Source organism: Notamacropus eugenii, chromosome 1, assembly GCF_028372415.1.
Source record: "Notamacropus eugenii isolate mMacEug1 chromosome 1, mMacEug1.pri_v2, whole genome shotgun sequence".
Lineage (NCBI taxonomy): Eukaryota > Metazoa > Chordata > Mammalia > Diprotodontia > Macropodidae > Notamacropus > Notamacropus eugenii.
The window spans coordinates 447114714-447135845 of NC_092872.1; the positions used below are offsets into that span (position 1 = coordinate 447114714).

Here is a 21132-nt window from a genome sequence, read left to right on the forward strand (position 1 = left end):
AAGTATTTGAAGGGCTATGAAGTGGAAGAGTATTAACTCTTGTTATGCTAGGCTTAGCAAGGAAGCCCTAGCAGTAATGGGCAGGGAGGATTGATCTCGGAGAGACAGATTTGGGCTTAATGTAAGAAAAAATGTCCTAATATCTAAAAATGAAATGGGTTTTCTTATAAGTGAATTCCCTATCATGGGAGACATTCAAGCAAAGGTTAATTGAGCAGTTGTTGGGGCTACTATAAAGGAAATTTCTGTTGAGGTTTGGGTTGGATCAGATGATCTTGGAAGTCTTCTTCCAACTCAGGGATTCTATAATTCAAAAAATCTGGTTTTGACAGTTTACTACCTGTGGGACCCAGGGGAAGTCATTTAACCCTGTTTGCTTCAGTTTTCTCATCTGTAAAATGAGCTAGAGAAGGAAATAGCAAACCCTTCCAATATCTATACCCCAGACGGTGTCACAAGAGTCAGATGTGAGTGAAACGAATGAGCAACAGTCTTAAGGTAGGTAGGTGTAGTGGAAAAACTGTCTCACCTACTCCCATCTCAGTACCTGGGCCCAGTTCCTTAGGTCTGTATTGTCTCACCTTCTTCATCTCTTGCAAGTTGGAATCCTTTCCTTCCTTCTAATCATTCCTCAGGTGTCACCACTTCCCCAAAGTCTCCCCAGCTTGCTCCACCTCCTCTGATCTCTCAGAGCACTCTGTTTTAATGGCTCTAGTGCATTTATCATATTCTGATTTCAACAGAAGTCTCTTCTTATACATCACATGCAGGTAGCCTTGGGTTTTCCAAGCTGGAAAGTTCTCAGCTGTGGGTCTGGTGACAGTCTACATGTGCATGTTGTCCCAGTGTCAGGCTGTTAAGTTCAGAGAGGTAAATCACTTACTGGTTTTCCAGCAGATGATTAGCATTTCAGGAAACATGATAGGTGTCGCATGGCACCCAGAGTGATAAGATGCCAAATTTTTCAGAGCACTCACTAACTTTGGGGTCAGAGCACCTAGAGATCAAATCCTACCTCTGACAACTTAACTACCTTTATGGTCTGAGGCAAGTCACTTCAATTTTCTTGGGCCTCAGTTTCCTCATCTGTAAAATGAAGGGGTCTACATTATTGATGTCAAACTCAAATATACTTGAGGGCTACTAAATTGTACATGAGGGATACATATTGACCTAGAAAGCCACACACTAACATCTTGTGGTTGTTCAGTTGTGTCTGACTCTTTGTGACTTCATTTGGGGTTTTCTTGGCAAAGATACTGAAGTGCCCTGGTATTTCCATCTCCAGCTCATTTTATAGATGAAGAAACTGAGATAAACTTGGTTAAGTGACTTGCCCAAGGTGACATAGCTAGGAAGTGTCTGAGGTCAGATTTGATACTCATAAAGTGGAGTCTTCCTGACTCCAGGCCTGGTACTCTATTGGGTCTTACATAAATATTATCTATGTTCCATTGTATTTTTACATTTGTTAAGTTTCTGTTTTCTTTTTTTTCATTAAATATTTCCCAATTACCTTTTTATCTGGTCCAATCCACATGCAGGAGTGCTGCAGGTTGCAGTGAGCCTCTGGTTTTGACCTCTCTGGTCTAGATGGCCCCTGAGGTCTCTTTCAGCTATGACCCTACAAGTATTTTTTTAACCCCACTCATATTTTTATACAAGCTCGTTAAAGTTTATTAAGTGTTTCCTCCCAAGACCCTGTGAGGCATGGTTTACCAAGCTGTCATTCTCATTTTTGCAGATGAGTAAAACAGAGAGACTCAAAGAGGGAGCCCGGGAGCTGGCTGAGTCTCCGAGTCAGAGTCAGGACTTGATCCCAGGCCCCGCAGGTTCGGCTCCACAGTGCTGAGTATAGAAATCCACGAAGGCTAGGTTTCTCCTATATCTCCCGCTTGCAGTCCAGGGATTCTCAGTAGACACTAAGCGTTTAATAGCTGCTGTTTGGGAATGCTGACGGCGCCCCCAGTGGAGTTAAGCAGGACTTTGGAGGAGAGGAGGGGAGGAAACCGGGCGGGGCAGTCACCATGGAGACCCCAGCATACACAACCCCCTCCCCACGTCCTGCTCCGGTACAACAGCCCCAGCATGCCCGGGTCGGCAGTCACCGAGAAAGAGATGCCCGCGGTGCGGGGGAAGGCCGACCATCGAAACCCCCGCAAAGCTAAATCGCAAACCACATCAGTGTCCTCCACCCAGACCCCTCCTTCATTAGCCGGAAAGGCCTGGGCGCCTCTGACCGTGGGCAGTATAAAGTACTTCAGTCGTCACAAGGGGGAGGTAAGCGGGGCCAAAGCCGTGGCGAGGCGGGGGGAGCTACCTGGGCCTCCAGGACTGTTCAGACCCCTGTCCTGCTTCCTTCTGTCTTCCCCATTCCCAGCACACCCTCATCTAATTTTTCCCTCCACTTGCTAGCTCTCCTGACTTCCCTATTGCGATCTGGGAAATCATCACCTCTCGATGCCTTGGTGCTTATCTCAGACACTTTCCTTTCTCTCGTTTCATAGACCCAAACACAGTCAATCTTGTGTTAGACCCCTCTCTATTCTCTCTACCACGATTCCAGCCCCGATCTCATCGCTCATCAGGCAATTGCAATGGTCTCCTAGGATGGTGTTGCGGCCCTTCTAATTAATTCGTCTTGCGGCTAGGGAGAATAATCTTAGAAGAAATAACAGGATAGAACTGGAAGAGACTTTCTAAGTCATCTAGTTCAAGTCCCTCATTTTTCAGAGGAGGAAACTTCGTGAAGCCCAGCCAAATGAAGTGACTGGCACATGTATATGCTTTTTATGCATAGATCGGGTCATATCCACTCCTTTGCTCAAAATCTTTCAATAGTTCCTATTGCCTTCTCATAATGTTCAGACGGCTCCTCCTGGTGTTCAAGGCCATGAACCATCAGATATTACCTTTACCTTTCCAGCTTTATGTTTCATTCTTTCTTTCCTTGTTCTGTTCTATGCTTCAGGACTCAATATAGGGCAAATGTCTCTTATGTTTTACCACACAAAGACAGAGTCACAGAGACACGGAGAAAGAGGCAGAGACAGACAGACAGACAAGGGAAAAGGACCAAGGCAGAGGTGTAGTTCCCCAGTGCACAGCAGTTAAATTAAATTTTAAAAACATTTATTTAGCATCTGCACTGCTGAGGGACAGAAGTCTGCATAATGCACTCTTTTCATGGACCTTGGTGAGTGGAACTATTGAATTAAATTGTTGAGCCATCAAATTTAACGGGAATTTTGAAATTGAATTAAATTGTGGAATGAAGTGTGTGGGCATGGAGGGAATACTGTAGTTATTGATGACGGAGGTCACAAGTAAATGAAATCTTTATCACGGATTTAGAGCCTTTCTTGAGACCGTTTAATCCAGCCTCCTCACTTTGCAGATGAAGAAGCTGAGGCATAAAAAGTGAAATGCCCCACACTCGGAGAGTCGCCTCTGAGCTAGGCATTTTTTCCTTTTCTTTTCCCTGGCTACTTCCTTTTGCAACGGAATCCAATAGAATTCTTCCCTCCCAGGTCAATTCGTGCGCCTTCTCCCCGGACACCCGGATCCTCCTCACGTGCTGTGATGACAACAAGGTGTACATGTGGGGGGCTCGGACTGGGAATTTGCTTCGGAAGCTGCAGGGCCACAAAGGTGGGCGGCGCGGGCGTCCCAACGGGTCTCCCATCCCCTAGCTCCCCTACTCCCGCACCCCTGCCTCTGCCCCTAGTTTGCTTGCAGACCAGCGCCTAATTTCGCCCCGAGATCCGTGCATTGTGGCATAACTAACGTTAGGGATGGATGCCCGCTTCTCCCAGCCAGGCTTCCCCCATTTCTGCTCCAGAGGCTCACACTCCGATCGCGAGTTGGAAGCAGGGGGCTCCAGGGGAAAGGAGAAGGGAGTGAGGGGGCGGGGAATTGGGAGGAGGGAGTAGAGGTGAGAACCCTCAAACCAGCAGCTTTGGGGCTCAGGATGCCCTCTGGGGAGTACTGGGCAGTAAGACAATCTCCAGGTCAATGCACAGTGGTGAGGCTCTCTAGGTCTTTGGTCCTTGCTGGTCCAGCTCTCTCAAAGGATTTGAATTTTGCTGGGCTTGTAAGAGGTGTTGGGAGCCCATCTCTCAACTTTCCTCCTCTTCATAACAAAGTCTTATTGAACTAATAATCTCAGATTCCTTCCAGATCTAATATTCTGTTCCCAGGGCCCCTCCTTAGGACTCTTCCACCCTCATACTGCCTCTCTTGACAGAAAAGAAAGGGGAAAATGAAGTTTGGAGTGGCTCTTTGGGTTATATATGACCCTCGTGACACTGCCTTTTGCCATTTATTCTCCATTCTAACTTGTCCCTTTTAATTTAAACTCAGTGGGGCTTGTTGTGCAGTAAGGTCAGACTTTTTTAGACATCCCCCGCCCTTTCTTTCTTATTGAGATAATTCTAAATCGCATTGTTATAATTTCATTCTTAGGAACTTTTTTTTTAGATCCTTTGACCATGAGATCTTACCTGTTCTTTCTCCAAACTTTTTAAAAGTTGCTTCTTTTGAAGTCTAAGTGATAATGAATAAATGTCTTAAACATAAAAGGTAACATCTTAAATTAGATGAGAAAGGAAGAAATTGCTTTTCTGATCCATGGTCAGTGAGGATAACAAAAGATAAAAAGGATAATTTTGTTTATCTAAAGTTAAAATGTTTTTGCACAAACAAAACCAATGCAGCTAAAATTAGAAGGGAAACAGATAACTCAAAAGAAAAAATTGCAACAGGTTTCTCTGATTAGGATCTCATTTCCAAGGTATATATAAGCATTGGTTCCGATGTAAAAGATGAGTCATTTCCCAATTGACAAACAATCAAAGGTTTGAACAGTTCTCAAGAGAAGAAAATCCAAGCTGTCAATATAGCCATATGAAAAATATCTTACAAATCATTTAAAAATTAGAGATATGCAAAGTAGAGCAACTCTGAAGTTCTACCTCATTTCTACCAGATTGCAAAGTTTACCAAAAAAAGAAAAATGAAAAAATTTTGAGAAGCTGTAGAAAAACAGTCACATTAATGCAATGTTGGTAGAGTTGTAAACTGGTCCAGCCACTCTGGAAAATAATGTGGATCTATGCCCCTCAAATCACTCGACTATATCTACACCCTGCCCTAGGAATATTACATCAATGTTAGACCTATTCTTCAAAGAGATTAAAAAAAGAGGGAAAAGACCAATATGTACAAAATATTTATGGTAATTCTTTTTGTAGTAACAAAGAAAGAAATTAAGGAGGTTCCCATCAATTAGGGAATATTATTGTCCTGTAAAAAATAATGAAAGGGACAATTTCAGGGAAACCTGGGAAGATTTGTAGGAGCAGATGCACAGTGAAGTAAACAGAACTGAGAGACCAATTAATTTAATAACAACATTGTAAAGACAAACAACTTTGAAATGACTTCAGAATTCTAACCAATGCAAATTGAGGGAATGCTCATCAATGGGGAAATGGCTGAACAAGTTGTGGTATATGATTTTGATGGAGTACTATTGTGCTATGAGAAATGATGCACAGGAAAGTTGCAGAAAAATCTGGGAATACTTATATGAATTGATGTAAAGTAAAGGGAGCAGAACCAGGAGAACATTGTACACAGTAACAACAATATTGTACAATGATCAACTGTGAATGACTTGGCTAGTCTCAGCAATACAATGGTCCGTGACAATTACAAAGGATTCGTGATGAAACATGCTATTCACCTCCAAAGGAAAAACTGATGGAATCTGAGTACAGATTGAAGTATATTTTTTAAACTTTATTTTTCTTGGGTTTTTTTTTTTGGTCTGTGTTTTCCTTAGTAACATGGCTAATATGAAAATATGTTTTGCAAGACTGTACATGTATAATCTATATCAAATTGCTTGCCTTTTCAAGGAGGGAAATAGGGAGGGAGGGAGAGAGAATTTTTAATTCAAAATTTTAAAAATGAATATTAAAATTGTTTTGCACATAATTGGAAAAATAAAATATAATTTTAAAAAGTTTTAACTAATGTGATGACCAACCACAAATCCAGAGAGACCCATAGTGAAATGAAGCATGCTACCCACCTCTTTCAAGGGAGGTGATGGACTCAGAGTACAACTTGAAGTCTACTTTTTGGACATGGCCAATGCAGAGATCTGTTTTGCTTGACTACAAACATTTTTATAAGAGTTTTGTTTTGTTTTGTCCTTTAATGAGGAAAGAACCTGAGAGGAAGAAAAAAAGATTTAAAAAAAAATTCAAAACTTTTTTTAGTTTAAAAAAGTCTAGGGAATATATTGAATTACACCCAGCATTTCCCAAACAGGCTTCCCAAAGTTCTTATCAGCTCCTTTTTATTGACTAAAAATGAGTCTGGAGTTCAGTTCCCTTCATTTTTCACAATATCTATGTAGCTGCCCACTAAAGTCTTCCTGTGATGTCTCATAGCTGTGGCCTTGGTTTCTTGGAAACTGGTAGCAGAGCATAAATTTGGACAGATCCTGACAGGCTGGAATAAAAACCCAGCAATGAGAACATCACTGCGAAGGATCTGTTGTCAGAAAACTAACCTGAGTCAGGTCACCAGTAGTAAGGTTTGAACATCAGGATATGAATTTTTTCAGCCATATCAACTACCCTGAGGCATGAAGGGGTTGTGAGCTGTGCTGGTGAATGGGGTGACCAAATGGTCAGTGCACTAACCAAACTACAGACTATCAGTTTTGAAGGATCTCTCTTTGTCTCTGTTTCTGACTCTCTTTCTCTCTTTCTCCCCCTTCCTCCCTTCCTTCCCTCTTTCATCTTCCCCCCTCTCCTCTCTATGTAGCTATACAGAAACACAGCTAGATCTATCTGTCTGTATGACTGCCTGTCTGGTCAGTTCCTAGAATCATATCATGTCAGTGCTGAAAGGTACAGTAGAGATCCTCTAGTCCAGGGATGGGAAACCTGTGGCCTGAAGGCCCTCTAGGTTCTCAAATGTGGCCCTTTGAATCCCAGCTTCACAGAAAAAATCCTTTTATTTAGGGATTGAGTCTAGTCCAACCCCCTTTGTTTATAGATGAAAAGACTATGGCTCAGAGTTGGTATATCAGAGCCAGGTCTAGAACCCAATCTCCCAGCTACCAGTTAAGTGCTTTTTCCAGAAACACAATCTCAGAGATGACAAGGACCATAAAAGCCATCTCGACCAATCCTATAACTCCAAAAAAAAAATGCCCTCTACAACTCCCCCAATAACATCTTCCAGCCTTCATTTGAACACCTTCATTGCCTTCAGAGTCAAGCCTTTTTGCCAATGTATATAGCTCTTTGATCACATATTGAATCTGTACGTCAACCGCTCAGGCTGTCTGCTGGCTTATTAACTTCTGTTCTTCCAGGATAAGAAATCATTCCATTTGTACCATGACAGAACCCCTCAATTCAAGCTCTCCAGAGCCAGACTCCCCTAAATGTCTCCTTTTCCTCATCCACTTCTGTCCAATAAACTTCCCAATCAACAGTGGAAACATCTCCCTGTGCCACCTCTACCACCTACTCACTCCCTTCTACTACCATTCCTCTAAGTTTATGCACTAAGAGAATCTTCAACTGAATGCATAGTTAGGAAACAAGAGACCCATTGGTTATCCCCAGCCTGGGAAGAAGAAGAATATGATACTTAGGCCTAGAATCTTTACCTCTTCTGACCATGGCATGGAACACTGACAACACATAATCTGTTACTTCTGTGTGGCACTTTGAAGTTGAATGAGATAGTGAAAGTAGTATTATCCCTATTTTAGAGATGAAGAAACTAAGACTGAGAAAGATTAAATGAATCAGAAACATGAAAGAGAGAGACAGACAGAGGGAGAGATGGAGAGATAGAAGAATGGATGGATGGATGATAGATAATAGATTTTAGATAGATAATAGGGATATAAATGATTGAAAATGATAGATGATAGGTAGATAGATGATTGACAGAGGATAGATAATAGATAATGGATAATAGATAACAGATGATAATGATAGATGATAGAGATAGATAATAGATCAATGATAGATATGTAGGCGGATAGATCATTTATTAAGTACATGCTACATGCCGGGAACTGAGCTAAGTGCTAGGGACAGAAATGTAAGCAAATGCAATAGTTCCTATCTTCAAGGAACTTACTTTTCCAATGGGTGAAGACAAAATAGAAAAAGAGGCTAGAAGTGGTTGAGGGGCAAGTCGGAGAGGAAAACTGAAGAATGAGGTCATTATGAATCTCATAGTTGCTGTCAGAATATAAATTTCTTGAGGGCAGGGAATCTCTTTTATCAATTTTGTCTTTGCACCCTCAGTGCTTAGCACATAGTAAGTACTTAATGTTGCTTGGTCAGTAAATTTCAGAACCAAGAATGAAAAGCAGTTTTTCTGAATCACAGAATCTCAGATCAGAAGGGCATCTCAACAGATCATGTGGTCCAACCTGTTTCTGAACAGGAATTCTATCTACAACAATCCCAATAACCAACCAGCCTTCACTTGAAGATTTCCCATGATGGGGTAGCACCTTATGAAACTACCCATTCCATTCTTGGACATGGGTAACTATTAGAAAATGTTTTCTTATATTTCACCTAAATCTCTCTCTCTGTAATCAATTTCTCCCCATTACTCCCAATTCTGTTTGACTGAGCCAAGCATACATATCCCATCAAATACTTGAAGACAATAAGTTATAATAACTAGCATTTGTAGCTATATATATATGTATATATATATATAACATAGCATTTATATAGCTATGCAATGTACTTCACAAATATCTCATTTGAATCTCAAAACAATGCTGTGAGATAGGATTGCTGTTATTCTCATTTTTAGATGGGGAAATTGAGGCAGACTTGCCAGGGGACACAAAGCTAATGAGGGTCTGAGGCAGGATTTAAATTCAGGTCTTGTCCAGGTCCAGCACTCAATCCACTTTGCCACCTAGCTCCCTGTCCCCACTAAGTCTTCTTTTCTCCAGGCTAACCATCTTCGCCTGGCATGGTCTATCATCCTCTCACCATTCTGATTACCCTCCTCTGGACTTCTACCTTGTCAATGGTCTTCTTAAAAATGTGACATACAGAACTAAGCTCAGTACTCCAGATGTAGTTTACCAAGGGAGAGCACAGTAGGACTACCAGTTCCTTAGTCTTGGATACTCTTAATACATTGTTAGGATCACTCATTAGCTGTGTTACCTTGAACAAGCCTCTTTCCCTCTACAAGTCTCAATTTCTTTATCTGTAAAATCAGTGGCCTAAGTGGACCCCTTCAAAAATCTCAATTCCTATGACCCTATTCTTCCAGATCCATTTGTATGACCCTACTGAATGGGCTCCAGGTCATTAACTTCACAGGTTTTACAGGGAAAGTCTCTAGGACTAGGGCTGTGTCATAAGATCTAAGCAGTATACAGGAATGCAGGTTTTCTTCAGCCTTAGAGGATACCCAGCACTTAGCTCACCTGCAGAAAGCAATTTGGGGCTCATTCCCAAGGATTTAGACCCCTATGCCCTACTCCAGGAAAGGCCACAAGGGCCACATTTTCCTATAGCCTGCATACACTTTGCTATTCCCTAGGAGAATCTGTTCTTCCAAATTAGACTGAGAGCTCCCAACACAGTGGACCCAGTTCTGTTTTTTTTTCCTGTTACAGGTCCAGTGTCATTCTGCAGATTCTCTCCTGATGGCAAATTCTTTGCAAGTGCCTCTCGTGACTGCACAGTCCGGCTGTGGGATGCCCAAACCACCAAATGCCTCCAGGTTCTGAAAGGTGACCAGATCAAAGAGACTGGGATGGGGAGGTAGAGGTGTGGAGGCAGAGGCAGAGAGGAAGACCCTTGGGCCAGCTAATCACCATTGGTTTCAGATAGAGTTTGGTGTGGATCAGAGGACTTGGGTTTGAATCCTTTTCTAATACTTGTCCTTCGTTCTTAAAGAAGACCATGGCATCAGGAAGGTGATGCCATGACATGCAAGTGAATTGGATTTAAGTGAGGGAGGGCTTATGCAAAGTTACCAGCCTCACTTTCACCCCTGGAACCATCTGGGTCCAGTGGCCAGATATAGATCAGGATGACTGGAGATGGTCCAGAATATTTCTACCTGTGCACTATTAAACAAGTCACAACCTTTCTGATCCTCGGTTTTCTTAGCTGTAAAAGGAAAGCACTGGACTAGATAAGGCATCATGTGGCCTTTGGCCTGACATCCTTCAAACTAATAATAGAGTGCTGGACCTAGAGTCAACACTCACCTTCCTGAGTTCAAATCCAGCCTCAGACACTTATTCGCTGTGTGACCCAAGGCAAGTCACTTAACCCTGTTTGCCTTAGTTTCCTCATCTATAAAATAAGCCAAAGAAAGCAATGGCAACACATTGCAGTGTCTCTGCCAAGAGAACCCCAGACGGGATCATGAAGGGTTGAGCATGACTGAAAATGCCTGAACAACAGCAATGAGAAGCCAAGGATGGTTTATTAAAAACCACTGCAAGCTCAGCAGGCAGCAGCAGGACGCATCCCTGAGCTGCTGTCTGCCACCCCGGGCTAGGTGACATCCAGGGTCTCTTCCAGATGCTATAGCAGGGAGCTAGGATGAGTCCTGGTCCAGAATCAGAAAAGAAACCAGGAGGGCAGAGAGAGCTCAGAGTTCCTCTTGGAGCCCCAGAGAATCCCACCGCACTCATTGCTCCTGACAGGAGCCCCTGGAGGCTTGGAACTAACAGTTCCTGCCACTTTTCAAGGATACACGGGAGCTCCTTTCTCCCCAAGTCCTGTCTCATTCCTCCCTTTATTCCAAAAAAAGAGACATCGAACAAATGCTTGACTGGGAGTGCCAATGACTGTCACTTTGAAATTTAAAAGATTAGGCCAAAACATAACTTCTTGGGGTAGCTAGGTGGCGCATTGGATAGAGCACCAGCCCTAGAGTCAGGAGTTCAAATATGGCCTCAAACACTTACTAGCTGTGTGACGCTGGGCAAATCACTTAACTCTGATTGCCGCCAAAAAGATAACTTCTCTTAAATTCATTTTTCTCAGGATTCCAATCCAGGTCTCCTGTTCTCTCCTGCTGAGGTAAAAAGACTGAGCTTACAGTCCAAAGACCAAAGTTCAAGTCTAAGTACCAGGAATCCTCACTATACTATACCTGATCACTGGTCATCCAGTTACTGCTTGAAGACCTTCAGGAGAAGGACTCACCACCTCCTGGGGCAGCCCTTTCTGCTCTGGGATGAATTCTTGACGTTTGTCTTATTCTCATATCCTACCCATTTCTCCTCTGGGGTCAAACAAAACAAGACTAATCCATCTTCTGCGATCGACATGACCTTCTTTCAGATGCTTGAAGACAATGATCATGTTCTTCCCTATCCCACCCCACCCCATTGTTATCATCTCCAGGGGCTTCCACTGGTCCTTCTATCCCCGGAGTCTAGCTGGTGCCTGGCACATAGAAATCATTTATTTAATAAGTGCTTGCTGTTCATCATTGATGAAATGAACTCCAAGCCCTTCTCCATTCTGATTGATTGCCCTCCTCTGAACATTCATCAGCTTCTTTGTTCTTCCTAAACTATGTAGCCTACAAGTGGAACAAATTCTTTTCATCCACCCATTCTGCTGGGGGGCATCTTCATATGCTTGGGGTAGACATCCCCCTAACTCATTGACAGGTTTGAGGCCTGCCAGTTTCCTTGACCTGCTTTAGCCTGTCTGCCGAGGCAGTTTTACAGGGATGTGGAATCAGGTACTGTGAAACACTTAGAGTTTGGACAGTCATGAAAAACACCAAGGTCATTAACTGTATTCCAAGCCATTGCCAGTCATCTTGACTTTACTCCTGCCACTGAACTTCAAGGACTTTGGAAGAGAGAGGGGGGCTGATGATTTTGTTCAACTCTGCCTCACTTAAGTTCATTTCACACAAAGAGAACATAATGTCATTAGCTGTCTTTGAAATGAAGGGTGAACAAACAGCCTGGAACTGAACACAATATTCCAGATGAGTCCTGAGAAGGGCCCTGTACAGAAAGACTATCACCTCCTTTTTCCAAAAAGCTATTCTGCTCTTAATTAAGCATTAATTAAATCATAATTAAATCACATTAGGATTTTGCTTTTTTTTCTTTTTATTACCATATCATATTGTTTACACCCCTTGAATTTATAGTCCACTAACACCCCTAGATCTTTTTCAGGCAAATCTCCATCCTGTAATTGTGATTTTGGTGGATCTCTTTATCTTTCGCTACCTCAGTTTTATCATCTAGAAAATGATTAGTTATCTTGTGAGGCACACCCAATATGTGTGTGTGTGTGTGTGTGTGTGTGTGTGTGTGTGTGTGTGTGTGTGTGTGTGTGGTTCAGGGTTAGTATGAGGTCATCATCTCTTGTGAAATTTGAAGTATTTTCAAAATAAGCTACCATTATTTATTTCAGGTCTCCCCAGAGTTCTCTGGGTTCATACCAAGTATCCAAAGCTGGGGATAGACAGAGAAAGGGAGGTCCTGTGCCTACAAAGTGACTGAATTCCCTCATCGCTTCCAAAGGAGTCCCAACCCCAAGTATGAGAAATTAGTGCTCACTTTCATTCTCATAAAACTTTCGGAGGTCGGTGAACAGGTGATCCCAGGTCACACAGTGAGTTTCATAACTTGACTCTTAGAGTCTCACATCTCCAGCTCTCTAAGACATATCATACATATTTGCTTAATTACCCCACTGAGTCTATGGCAAGAGAAGCCCAATTGTCACCTTCCCTCTGCCTTATGAAACTCCTTTTATGCCACAGATTAGGCAGCAGGCCAGTGCTGGGGGCTCATTGTTTCTATTTTACATACCTTGTCCTGCACTGGGGTCTTCCAGGTCACTCCCGGGGTGTGGAGACAGTCAGCTTCAGTTCAGACTCCAAACAGCTGGCATCTGGAGGCTGGGATCGCAAGGCTATACTCTGGGAAGTGCAGGTATGGGAATGGGAGAAGACTAGGGGTGGTGGTGGGGGGAGATTTAAGGAGCTGGGCTCCCCAGGAATAGGGCTTTTCCCCCAAGAAGCCTTACACAGTCTACCCTAGGAAATTTAGCCAATATAGATTCACTAAAACTAAACTCATCAAATGAAGGAATACTTGTTCACATTTCATCAGGCATCATTAATCTACAAAGAGTCTCTTAATACATGTATTTTATACACTAGTTTCACTGGGGGCAGAGAGGTTTAAATGAATAGTGAAATCTAAAGTATTAGGAGTCTCTGAGCAATGAAAGTCAATCAGATTTTAGCATAGAAAGGATTAGAACATAGAAACGATTTATTAGAGCTGAAACGGATCTTAGACCTAGGATTTCTCAACTATATCAAAGAGAAGTGGTGACAATGGTCAGCCTTGCTTCATAACTACTTCTTTTTTAATGAGAATGCATCTAGGAGGCAGCAGAGCATAGTGGAAAGGGTCCTGGACAGGAGGCTTGGGTTTGAATCCCAACTATGATACTCTGGGCAAATTACAACCTCTGAGGCTGTTTTCTCATCTACAAAGAGGGCACTGAAGTAGATGATCTTTACCACCCCTTACTTCTAGTGTTTCTTTATGCTTAGATAGATTTTCCTTCTCTTTTAGACGGGCCAAACCATCACTCAACTCCTTGGACATCGGGATGCCATCCAAAGCAGTGATTTTTCTCCCAGTTCAGAATATCTAGTAAGTGTGACCTCCCTCTTCAGCACATGAAGTGAGAACTACTGAAGGCACCTTGGCCTTCAAAAGTTACCCTTGTATGGATTAACTGGCACTCGTCTATCTTATTCACACACACTCTACCCTGCCCTACTTGAGCCCCTCCCTCCAAATTCAGCCACTTGCCAAGTTCTGTTGATTCTGTTTCCCACAATATTCTTCGAATGACATTGTTTAGCTCAGTGTCTGGTTTAGCTCAGGGGAAGCACTTAATAGATAGATGCTTTTCCATTCATTCATTCATTCATTCATTCATTCATACACAAACACACACACACACACACACACACACACACACACACACACTTCTCTATTCTCTTTACTTCTCTAGTTCAGGGCCTCCCAAACAAACTCTTTAACCTGGCATTTAAAGTCCTCCACAGTCAGGCTTCCATTTATCAATCCAACCTTATTTCATGACTCCTTTTTACTCACTGTGTTCCAGACATTCTGGATAAACAGCTGCTCTTAAATCTCAACTCAGAGACACTTGCTTCTGTCCATTACACATAGTATATGTCCCTTATGCCTGGAATGTGCTCCTCAGCTCTGCCTGTTAAAAAAAATAAAAACCTCTTCGTTAGAGACTCCAGCTCAGGTCCCTTACCCTTCCATCCCTTCCCTACTCAGAAGAAAGTTTTCCTTCCAACCTTCAGTTTTCCTGGAGCACTTTGGATTTCCACTTGACCCTTTATTAATTTTTCCTTGCTTTATCTATGTGGATGTTGAGTTCCCATACACCCCCAGGTGACTGTAAAGTTTAGTGAGGGCAAAAAACTACATGATAATTTTCATCTTAGTATTCCCTGACTCTTGAACACAACACATCTACATAGTAAATGCTTTATGAATGTCATTTACAAGTGAACTCAATTGGTAAAATATCAGACCACAACAGTCGCCTGTTCCCCACCCTCAGAGGCAGCATGGTAGAGTAGAAGAACATCTTTGGAGTCAGGAATCAAATCCTGCTTTTTGACACATATCAGCTATGTGACTGTAGGAAAGTCACCTTTTCAATATCTCAGCCAATTCTAAGTTGCAGATGATTTAGTGGTGGAGGGAATTTCCATATAGGAATCATAAAGTCCAGACCCTCCCTGCCATTCCAACTTCCTTTCTCCTCCCCCCCAAAACATCAACAAATCTTCAACATCATTCCCTCTCCCCCGTGGAATATCAAAGAATGAAATACCAAAAAATGGTTAAATTGCTAAAGTCAGCCTCCCTATGCTCTCCTTAACTTCTTTAGGCTTCAGCTACTCCCAGGGTCATCTAAACAAAGTTCCTTCTAAAACACTGTTCCTAGAGAAAAACTAATCAAGAAAAAGAAAAGTAGGATGTTACCTATAGTCTCACTGTCTGATTTCCTTTACACCAAGCTACAAAAGGTCTGGGTAAAATGGGGTGATCCCCTTCCCCCACAGAACATGGAATATTAGCATTTACACAGCTAGACTTAACCCTCAGAGTGCTTTACTCCCCTCCCTTTGAGTGAAATGGAAATCACAAGATCTATCCTACAGAGAAGGAAACTGGCTCAGAGAATTAATGACTTGTTCCAGTCCCGCAATAGGTAGAGTCAGAATTGAGATTTTTAACCCTTATCCTGGGGAAGCCTGAGTCAAGTGACTAGGGAGTTGGCCTTGGAAGACACTGGGTTCAAGTCTCACCTGGGGAAATCACTTAACCTCTCAGGACTCATGGCAACTCTCTAAGACTAAATTGCAGAGGAGGTGTTGACCTGCATTGGTAGAGAGAATTTCCTTGTCCAGATCCCTGTACCAATGAAATCACAAGTCTATTCCTTGATCCTGAATCCAGGATTCTTTTCCTCTCTCTTTGATGGCTGTGCTTGAATATGGCTTTAAAAACAACAACAGCCAACAGCAATTTATTAAGGGGTAGCTAGGTGGTGTAGTGAATGATACACTGGGTCTGGAGGCCCTGAGTTCAAATGTGACCTCAGACACTTAACACTTAGTAGTCATATGACCTTGGGCAAATCACTCAACCCCATTTACCTCGCCTCCCCCCTCCAAAAAACCCAAAACATTAATTAAGGGCTTACTATGTATCTGATATGGTATTAAACAGGGAAGGGAAAAAGCAGTTATGTAGTGTCTCCTATGCACCAGGTGCAAAACAGCTCAGGAAGTGCTGTTATTATTCTCATTTTACAGTTGAGGAAACTGAGGCAAACAGGTTAAGAGACTTGTTTGTGAACTCAGTGTTCACACAGTTACTAAATGTCTGGGACAGGATTTGAATTCAGGTCTTCACGACTCCAGGTCCAAGGATCTTCTCACTCTATCACCTAGTTGCCTCTGCCCACAGTGCCAGGGTTTGGGAATAGCCAGGACGTGGGATAGGTAATATCCTGATTCTGGGAAAGAAAATGTTAATGTCTACCTGTCAGAACTCAGTCATTTTGGGGTAGAGAAAAAGATTGCAGTGGGAGGGGAATGAAGATGAGAAAGATGCCTAGTTCGGATGTCCTAACCTGTCTATATTGTGTTGAAACTTGTTTTTATTTTAATTCAACAAACATCAACATGAATACTTTAGTATCCAAAAAACAAAGAGGCTGGTATGGGAAACTACAAACTTCTCTTATATACAATGTTCTTTTAAAGAAGTGTGTTACATTTAACGTGGTAGTAACAAAATTGCCCTGCTACTCTTGATCTCCTTCGGTACTTCCTGCTGTCTCTTCTGCGTGTTTTTTCAGTGTCACGACTCTTTCTTCCCCCATCAGTATCACTCCCTACTCATTTTTTTCCTTAACACTTCTCCAGCCCTCCAAAATAGATTTAAAATGTGACTTAGTCAAGCAAATGGACACATGGGTTAAATCTGAAAATGTGTCTCATTTTGCATCTCTCTGGTGTTCCACTTAGAGCTGGAAAGAATTTTCATCTTCAATCCTTTGAATATAAGATTCTGGTCAGTGAACTGTTCAGAGTTCTTAAATCTTTAGTTATTTGCCTTTATATTATTGTGCCAATATATATATTGCCTATATATTATTATATAATATAATATATTAATGTAAATTATGCTCCTGGTTCTGCTGATTCCACTCTGCATTCATTCCTACAAATTTTTCCAGGTTTCTCTTCATTTATCATATTTTTTTCATTTTATATGGTGCAAGGTACAAAAGGTACTGAGGGTAGAGACCTAATCTCAGAGCAAGGGAGACCTGGGCCCAAGTCTTTCCTTTGACACATGCTGGCTATTTGACCCTGGGCAAATCACTTCAACCTCTCCATGCTCTAGTCAACTTATTTTGGTGGGGTTGGTAAGGCAATTGGTGTTAAGTGACATGTCCAGGGTCACACAGCTAGTGTCTAAGGTCAAGTCTGAACTCAAGTCTTCCTCACTCCAGGACTGGTGCTCTATCTACTGCACCACCTAGCTAGCTGCCTCTTAGTCAATTCTTTAAGATTATAAATTACAAAGGATCCTGACCAGAAAATCATAGGTTTGGTCCCTACTCCTAGAGTGTATTAATGTTTCATTTCTTTGTTACAATAGTCCGGCTATGTGAGATACATGTATGTAGTGTATATGTATATGCACATATGTACATGTGTGTACATGTATGTGTATAGTACTTCCTGTCATTGCCTTTTGAGGTATAAAGCTAGTAAATGCATTGCTGAGTCAGAGTATAAACAATAACTTTTTAAATACAGTTCCAAATTACTTTCCAGAATGGTTGGCCCAATTCCCAGCTCAACCAACAGTTAGTTCATTAACAGGGCTGTTTGTATAGACCTGCTACCACCCTATTCTTCCCCCTTAGTGGCATTTTCCTTTTTGGTCATTTTTGTATCTGATGGACATGAGGCACAGAACGTTAGACTTGTTCTAATGTGCACTTCTGTTGATTTGGAGCATTTTTTTTTTTTACCTATGATTAGTGATAGCTTGCATTTCTTCTTTTGAATACTGCCTATGCCTATCTTTTGTTCATTTATCTTTTGGGGAATGACTTGTGTTTTTATATACTTGTAACAATTTCCCACACACTATGATCTCAGAAAAATTTGCTAGAGGTTTCCCCCCAGTGGTTCCCCTTACAATTCGTTATTGATTGTGCAAAGGTTTTTCATTTTCATGTACTCAAAACTGTCTGCTTTATGTATGTCCACATCCTAAGAATTCCTCTAGACATAGTTGTGAATATTATTTAATTTCTTTCTCTGATTTCTTTTATTTAAGTCACTTGTTCATTTGGTGCTTTTAGTGCTAGGGGGTGTGAAATGAGGCTGCTCCTCAATTTTCCCAATAGTTTTGGTCAAACAGGGAGTTCTCTGCCAATACTCATTCCCACCCCCACCCCCCCACTAGACCATTGACTGCATTTGTCATGTTCCATTAGTCAATTTTTCTATTTGTCTTAAGATTTGATTACAGCTTTTTGTCTAGTTTGAGATCTGGTACAATCCTCCTTTCCAATCTTCCTTAAAATTTTTCACCTTTTGTTCCTCTGGATGAATTGTCTGGTTCCAAAGGAATCCTTTGGTTTACTTTGGCAAACCAAAGTTGGATTGGTTTGCCAGCTGTACATTAATTTAGGTAGTGCTGTCATTTTATATTAGTATATTATAGATATTCTTTACTTCTGTAGTGTTTTGTCTTTGTAGTGGGTTTTCTTGGCATATGGAAGTACCAGCTAATGGAATCTCTTTGACTAGCCTAGCATAAATTTTTCATGTGTGAAGATGGTTGGATGTGGCCCAGCTGTCATTTGAGGTCTGGCTATTTGTGAAGGCTTCAAACTTGACATGGACATCCACACTCATCTCTTCTCATCTCACATGCCTTATCCTTGTTTTTAGGCTGACCTGTTGTGTTAAGTTTTCAGGTCACCTCAAGTCATGCTAACAATGTGTGGATAGCTTTAAAAAGGTTCTTCTGCATTTTCTTCATCCCCTAATAGATGATGGCTATCTTCCTGTGTGGGCTTCTATGCAGATAAAGGGCCACTGACTCTGAGGGAAGGATTTGGGTCAATTACTGACTGTCACATTATGAATCCCTTCCCCAGTGGCTGGCCAGTAACAGCCTCTGTCTCATAGAACGTTAGAACATACCTAAGATGGTCCTTTCTCCAAAGCTCACATCACATCTCTTTGAGACAGGCTACTGGCTCCTGGGATTCTACAGTTCAAGTCTGGGATCTGCGCGCACTGGATAAGATTAAAAAAAAAATACTGGAAGGCCACAAAGGAAATGTCAGCTGCGTATGTTTCTCCCCATCTGGGCTCCTGGTAAGCTGGGATTCTCTTCCTCTCCTTAGGAAGGAGGGAAGGCATCTCAGGAAAGATCATTGCCAAAACACTTCCACTTGTCCCGCAGGCCTCAGGCTCCTGGGACAAAACCATCTGCATCTGGAAGCCTGAGACAGGGAAGCTCCTGTCTAAACTGTTAGGACATCTGACCTGGGTGAAGAGCATGGCCTTCTCTGCTGACGGGCTTCGCATGGCTAGCTCGGAATATTCGGAGATGGTAACCCTGACCATCTTTCCCCACCACAGGACCCAGCTCCTGGGTTGGAGCTTGGCTACCCTATCCATAGATCTGGTACTATGATACTGTGGCAAGAGCTGGCTTTGGAGACAAAGCACCCGAATCCAAATCCTGGCTCTATGTGACCTCATGCCTGCTAAGGAAGCAAGCTTCAAAAACTGTAAGATAAGGAAGTTGGGTTACATCAAAGGTATTAAGCACTCCTGAGGCCCAAACCACATCAAAATATAGTTGGGAGATATTTAGCAAAATGAAAAACACAACCAGATAATATGTGCTTTTCTAAATCTAAGTGGCTTGTCTCTATTTGAGTTTGGCACTACTGGTCTAGATGACCTCAAAAACACCATCTATGCCTGTAGCTATGTTTTGATCCTTTGACCCAAATGGGGATAATACAGTCAGCATAGACAAGGTTGCTGTGACGAAAAATCCTTTGAATCCCTTGGGAACTGTGGCCAAAGCAGCTGCTGACTCTACAGAATGGCCTCAATGGCTTTCATCTTGTCTACCACCTCATCTGCTTTATTCTTGACTGTTACCCAGTAAGGTTCAGCAAGGCTGGTCAGGCAGGTCTGTGAAACCTTTGTCTTCCTCCAGTCACAGTAGGTGCATCACCATTCAGGCAGGCAGAGATAGAAGAGATCCTAGAAGGGAACTAGTCTAAGCCTAACTGATGACAGAAAAGGGTTCAATGAAAAGAATTGCCCAGCATCACGAGCTAGTATGTTAAAACTAGACCCCAAGTACACTCCATCATTACCCTGCTTTTCTCTAAGAAATGTGTAACTTGTCATGGATTTAGTCTATAGTTTAACTGATTTGCTTTTCATCGTTCAGGTTATTTCTTTAACAAGAACCTAAATTTAATAGCACAGAGACCATGTAATAATAAAGGCTCACACATGATTTCACTACCTTCCAGTAAGACCCAAAGCCCCAGGTCTTCCAAGTTACAATATTTTGTTGACTTTTCCTCCCTTTTTTAAATAGGTTAAAATCTGGGATTGTACAACTGGAGAATGTACAGAGAGCCTGAGGGTAAGATACAGTAGGTGGGTGTGTGAGGGTAGAAAATAGTATGGTTCAACTTAACAAGTTATATACTCCAATCATCAATGAATTGTTTCCTAGAGCATCCAAACTATGTAGTGAAACAAGTTCATCATTTTTATAAAATGGCAGAGCTAGAATTTTCAAAGTCATCTAGTCCAACACTTATAAAGAAGAATGAATAAGAAGTGACTTTGCCAGGGTCATCCAGCTGCTTAGTAGTAGAAATGTGACTTGAGACCTGGTCTTCTGGTTCCCACCAGCCCAGAACTGTTTCTACTTTATTTTTTGGCAGGGAGTTTTAGAAGTGGCCCATGTCTGTGCTTTTACCCCAGATGGGAAGCTATTGGTTTCAGGATCGGCTGATCACCGAATATTTGGACAAGGAACTGCAGATCATCAAGTATTTGGAGAATATTCCAAGCGCTGTCAGATGAACCATTCAACCACTCCGAAGCCAGCTCTAAGTGACAACAGCTCCAAGGCAACTGAAATAATCAATCCAAGTCTACATTACCTGGACCCAGGAATCACAACAAAGAGAGCTAGGAGCAGCACCACTTCCACCTTAGGACAAGAACACTGAAAATCTAAGACTCTAATCAGGCGATAAGGAGTTTATGAGAAACGGCATCGGGATTAACCTAACATTCAACTATCAGGAGAAACTAAGTCTTATGAAATGAAAATCCTACACGGTAACCAATAAAGAGTCAACACACTCTAGCCTCAGCTTCTTAAAAGGGACCAAGAGTCAG

At 42.0% G+C, this 21132-nt stretch overlaps 1 protein-coding gene across 4 annotated transcripts; it reads left to right on the forward strand.

The window, feature by feature from the left end:
* Window positions 1-1908: 1908 nt before the first annotated feature.
* On the forward strand, window positions 1909-21096 carry WDR38 (WD repeat domain 38). 4 transcript variants are annotated; one of them, XR_011972111.1, is made up of 9 exons: window positions 1909-2280; window positions 3531-3651; window positions 9698-9814; window positions 12912-13009; window positions 13664-13744; window positions 18934-19062; window positions 19151-19481; window positions 20315-20362; window positions 20710-20728. XR_011972111.1 is itself a non-coding variant. In XM_072631902.1 (9 exons), exons 1-9 carry the CDS (start codon window positions 1951-1953, stop codon window positions 20809-20811), a joined length of 1176 nt encoding a protein of 391 aa, XP_072488003.1. In that variant the 5' UTR covers window positions 1910-1950; the 3' UTR covers window positions 20812-21096. The 4 variants fall into 4 exon arrangements, 2 of the variants coding, with proteins under 2 accessions (XP_072488003.1, XP_072488002.1); XR_011972110.1 differs by having other exon boundaries at window positions 20670-20710; XM_072631902.1 differs by having other exon boundaries at window positions 1910-2280; window positions 19151-19300; window positions 20710-21096.
* Window positions 21097-21132: the final 36 nt, after the last annotated feature.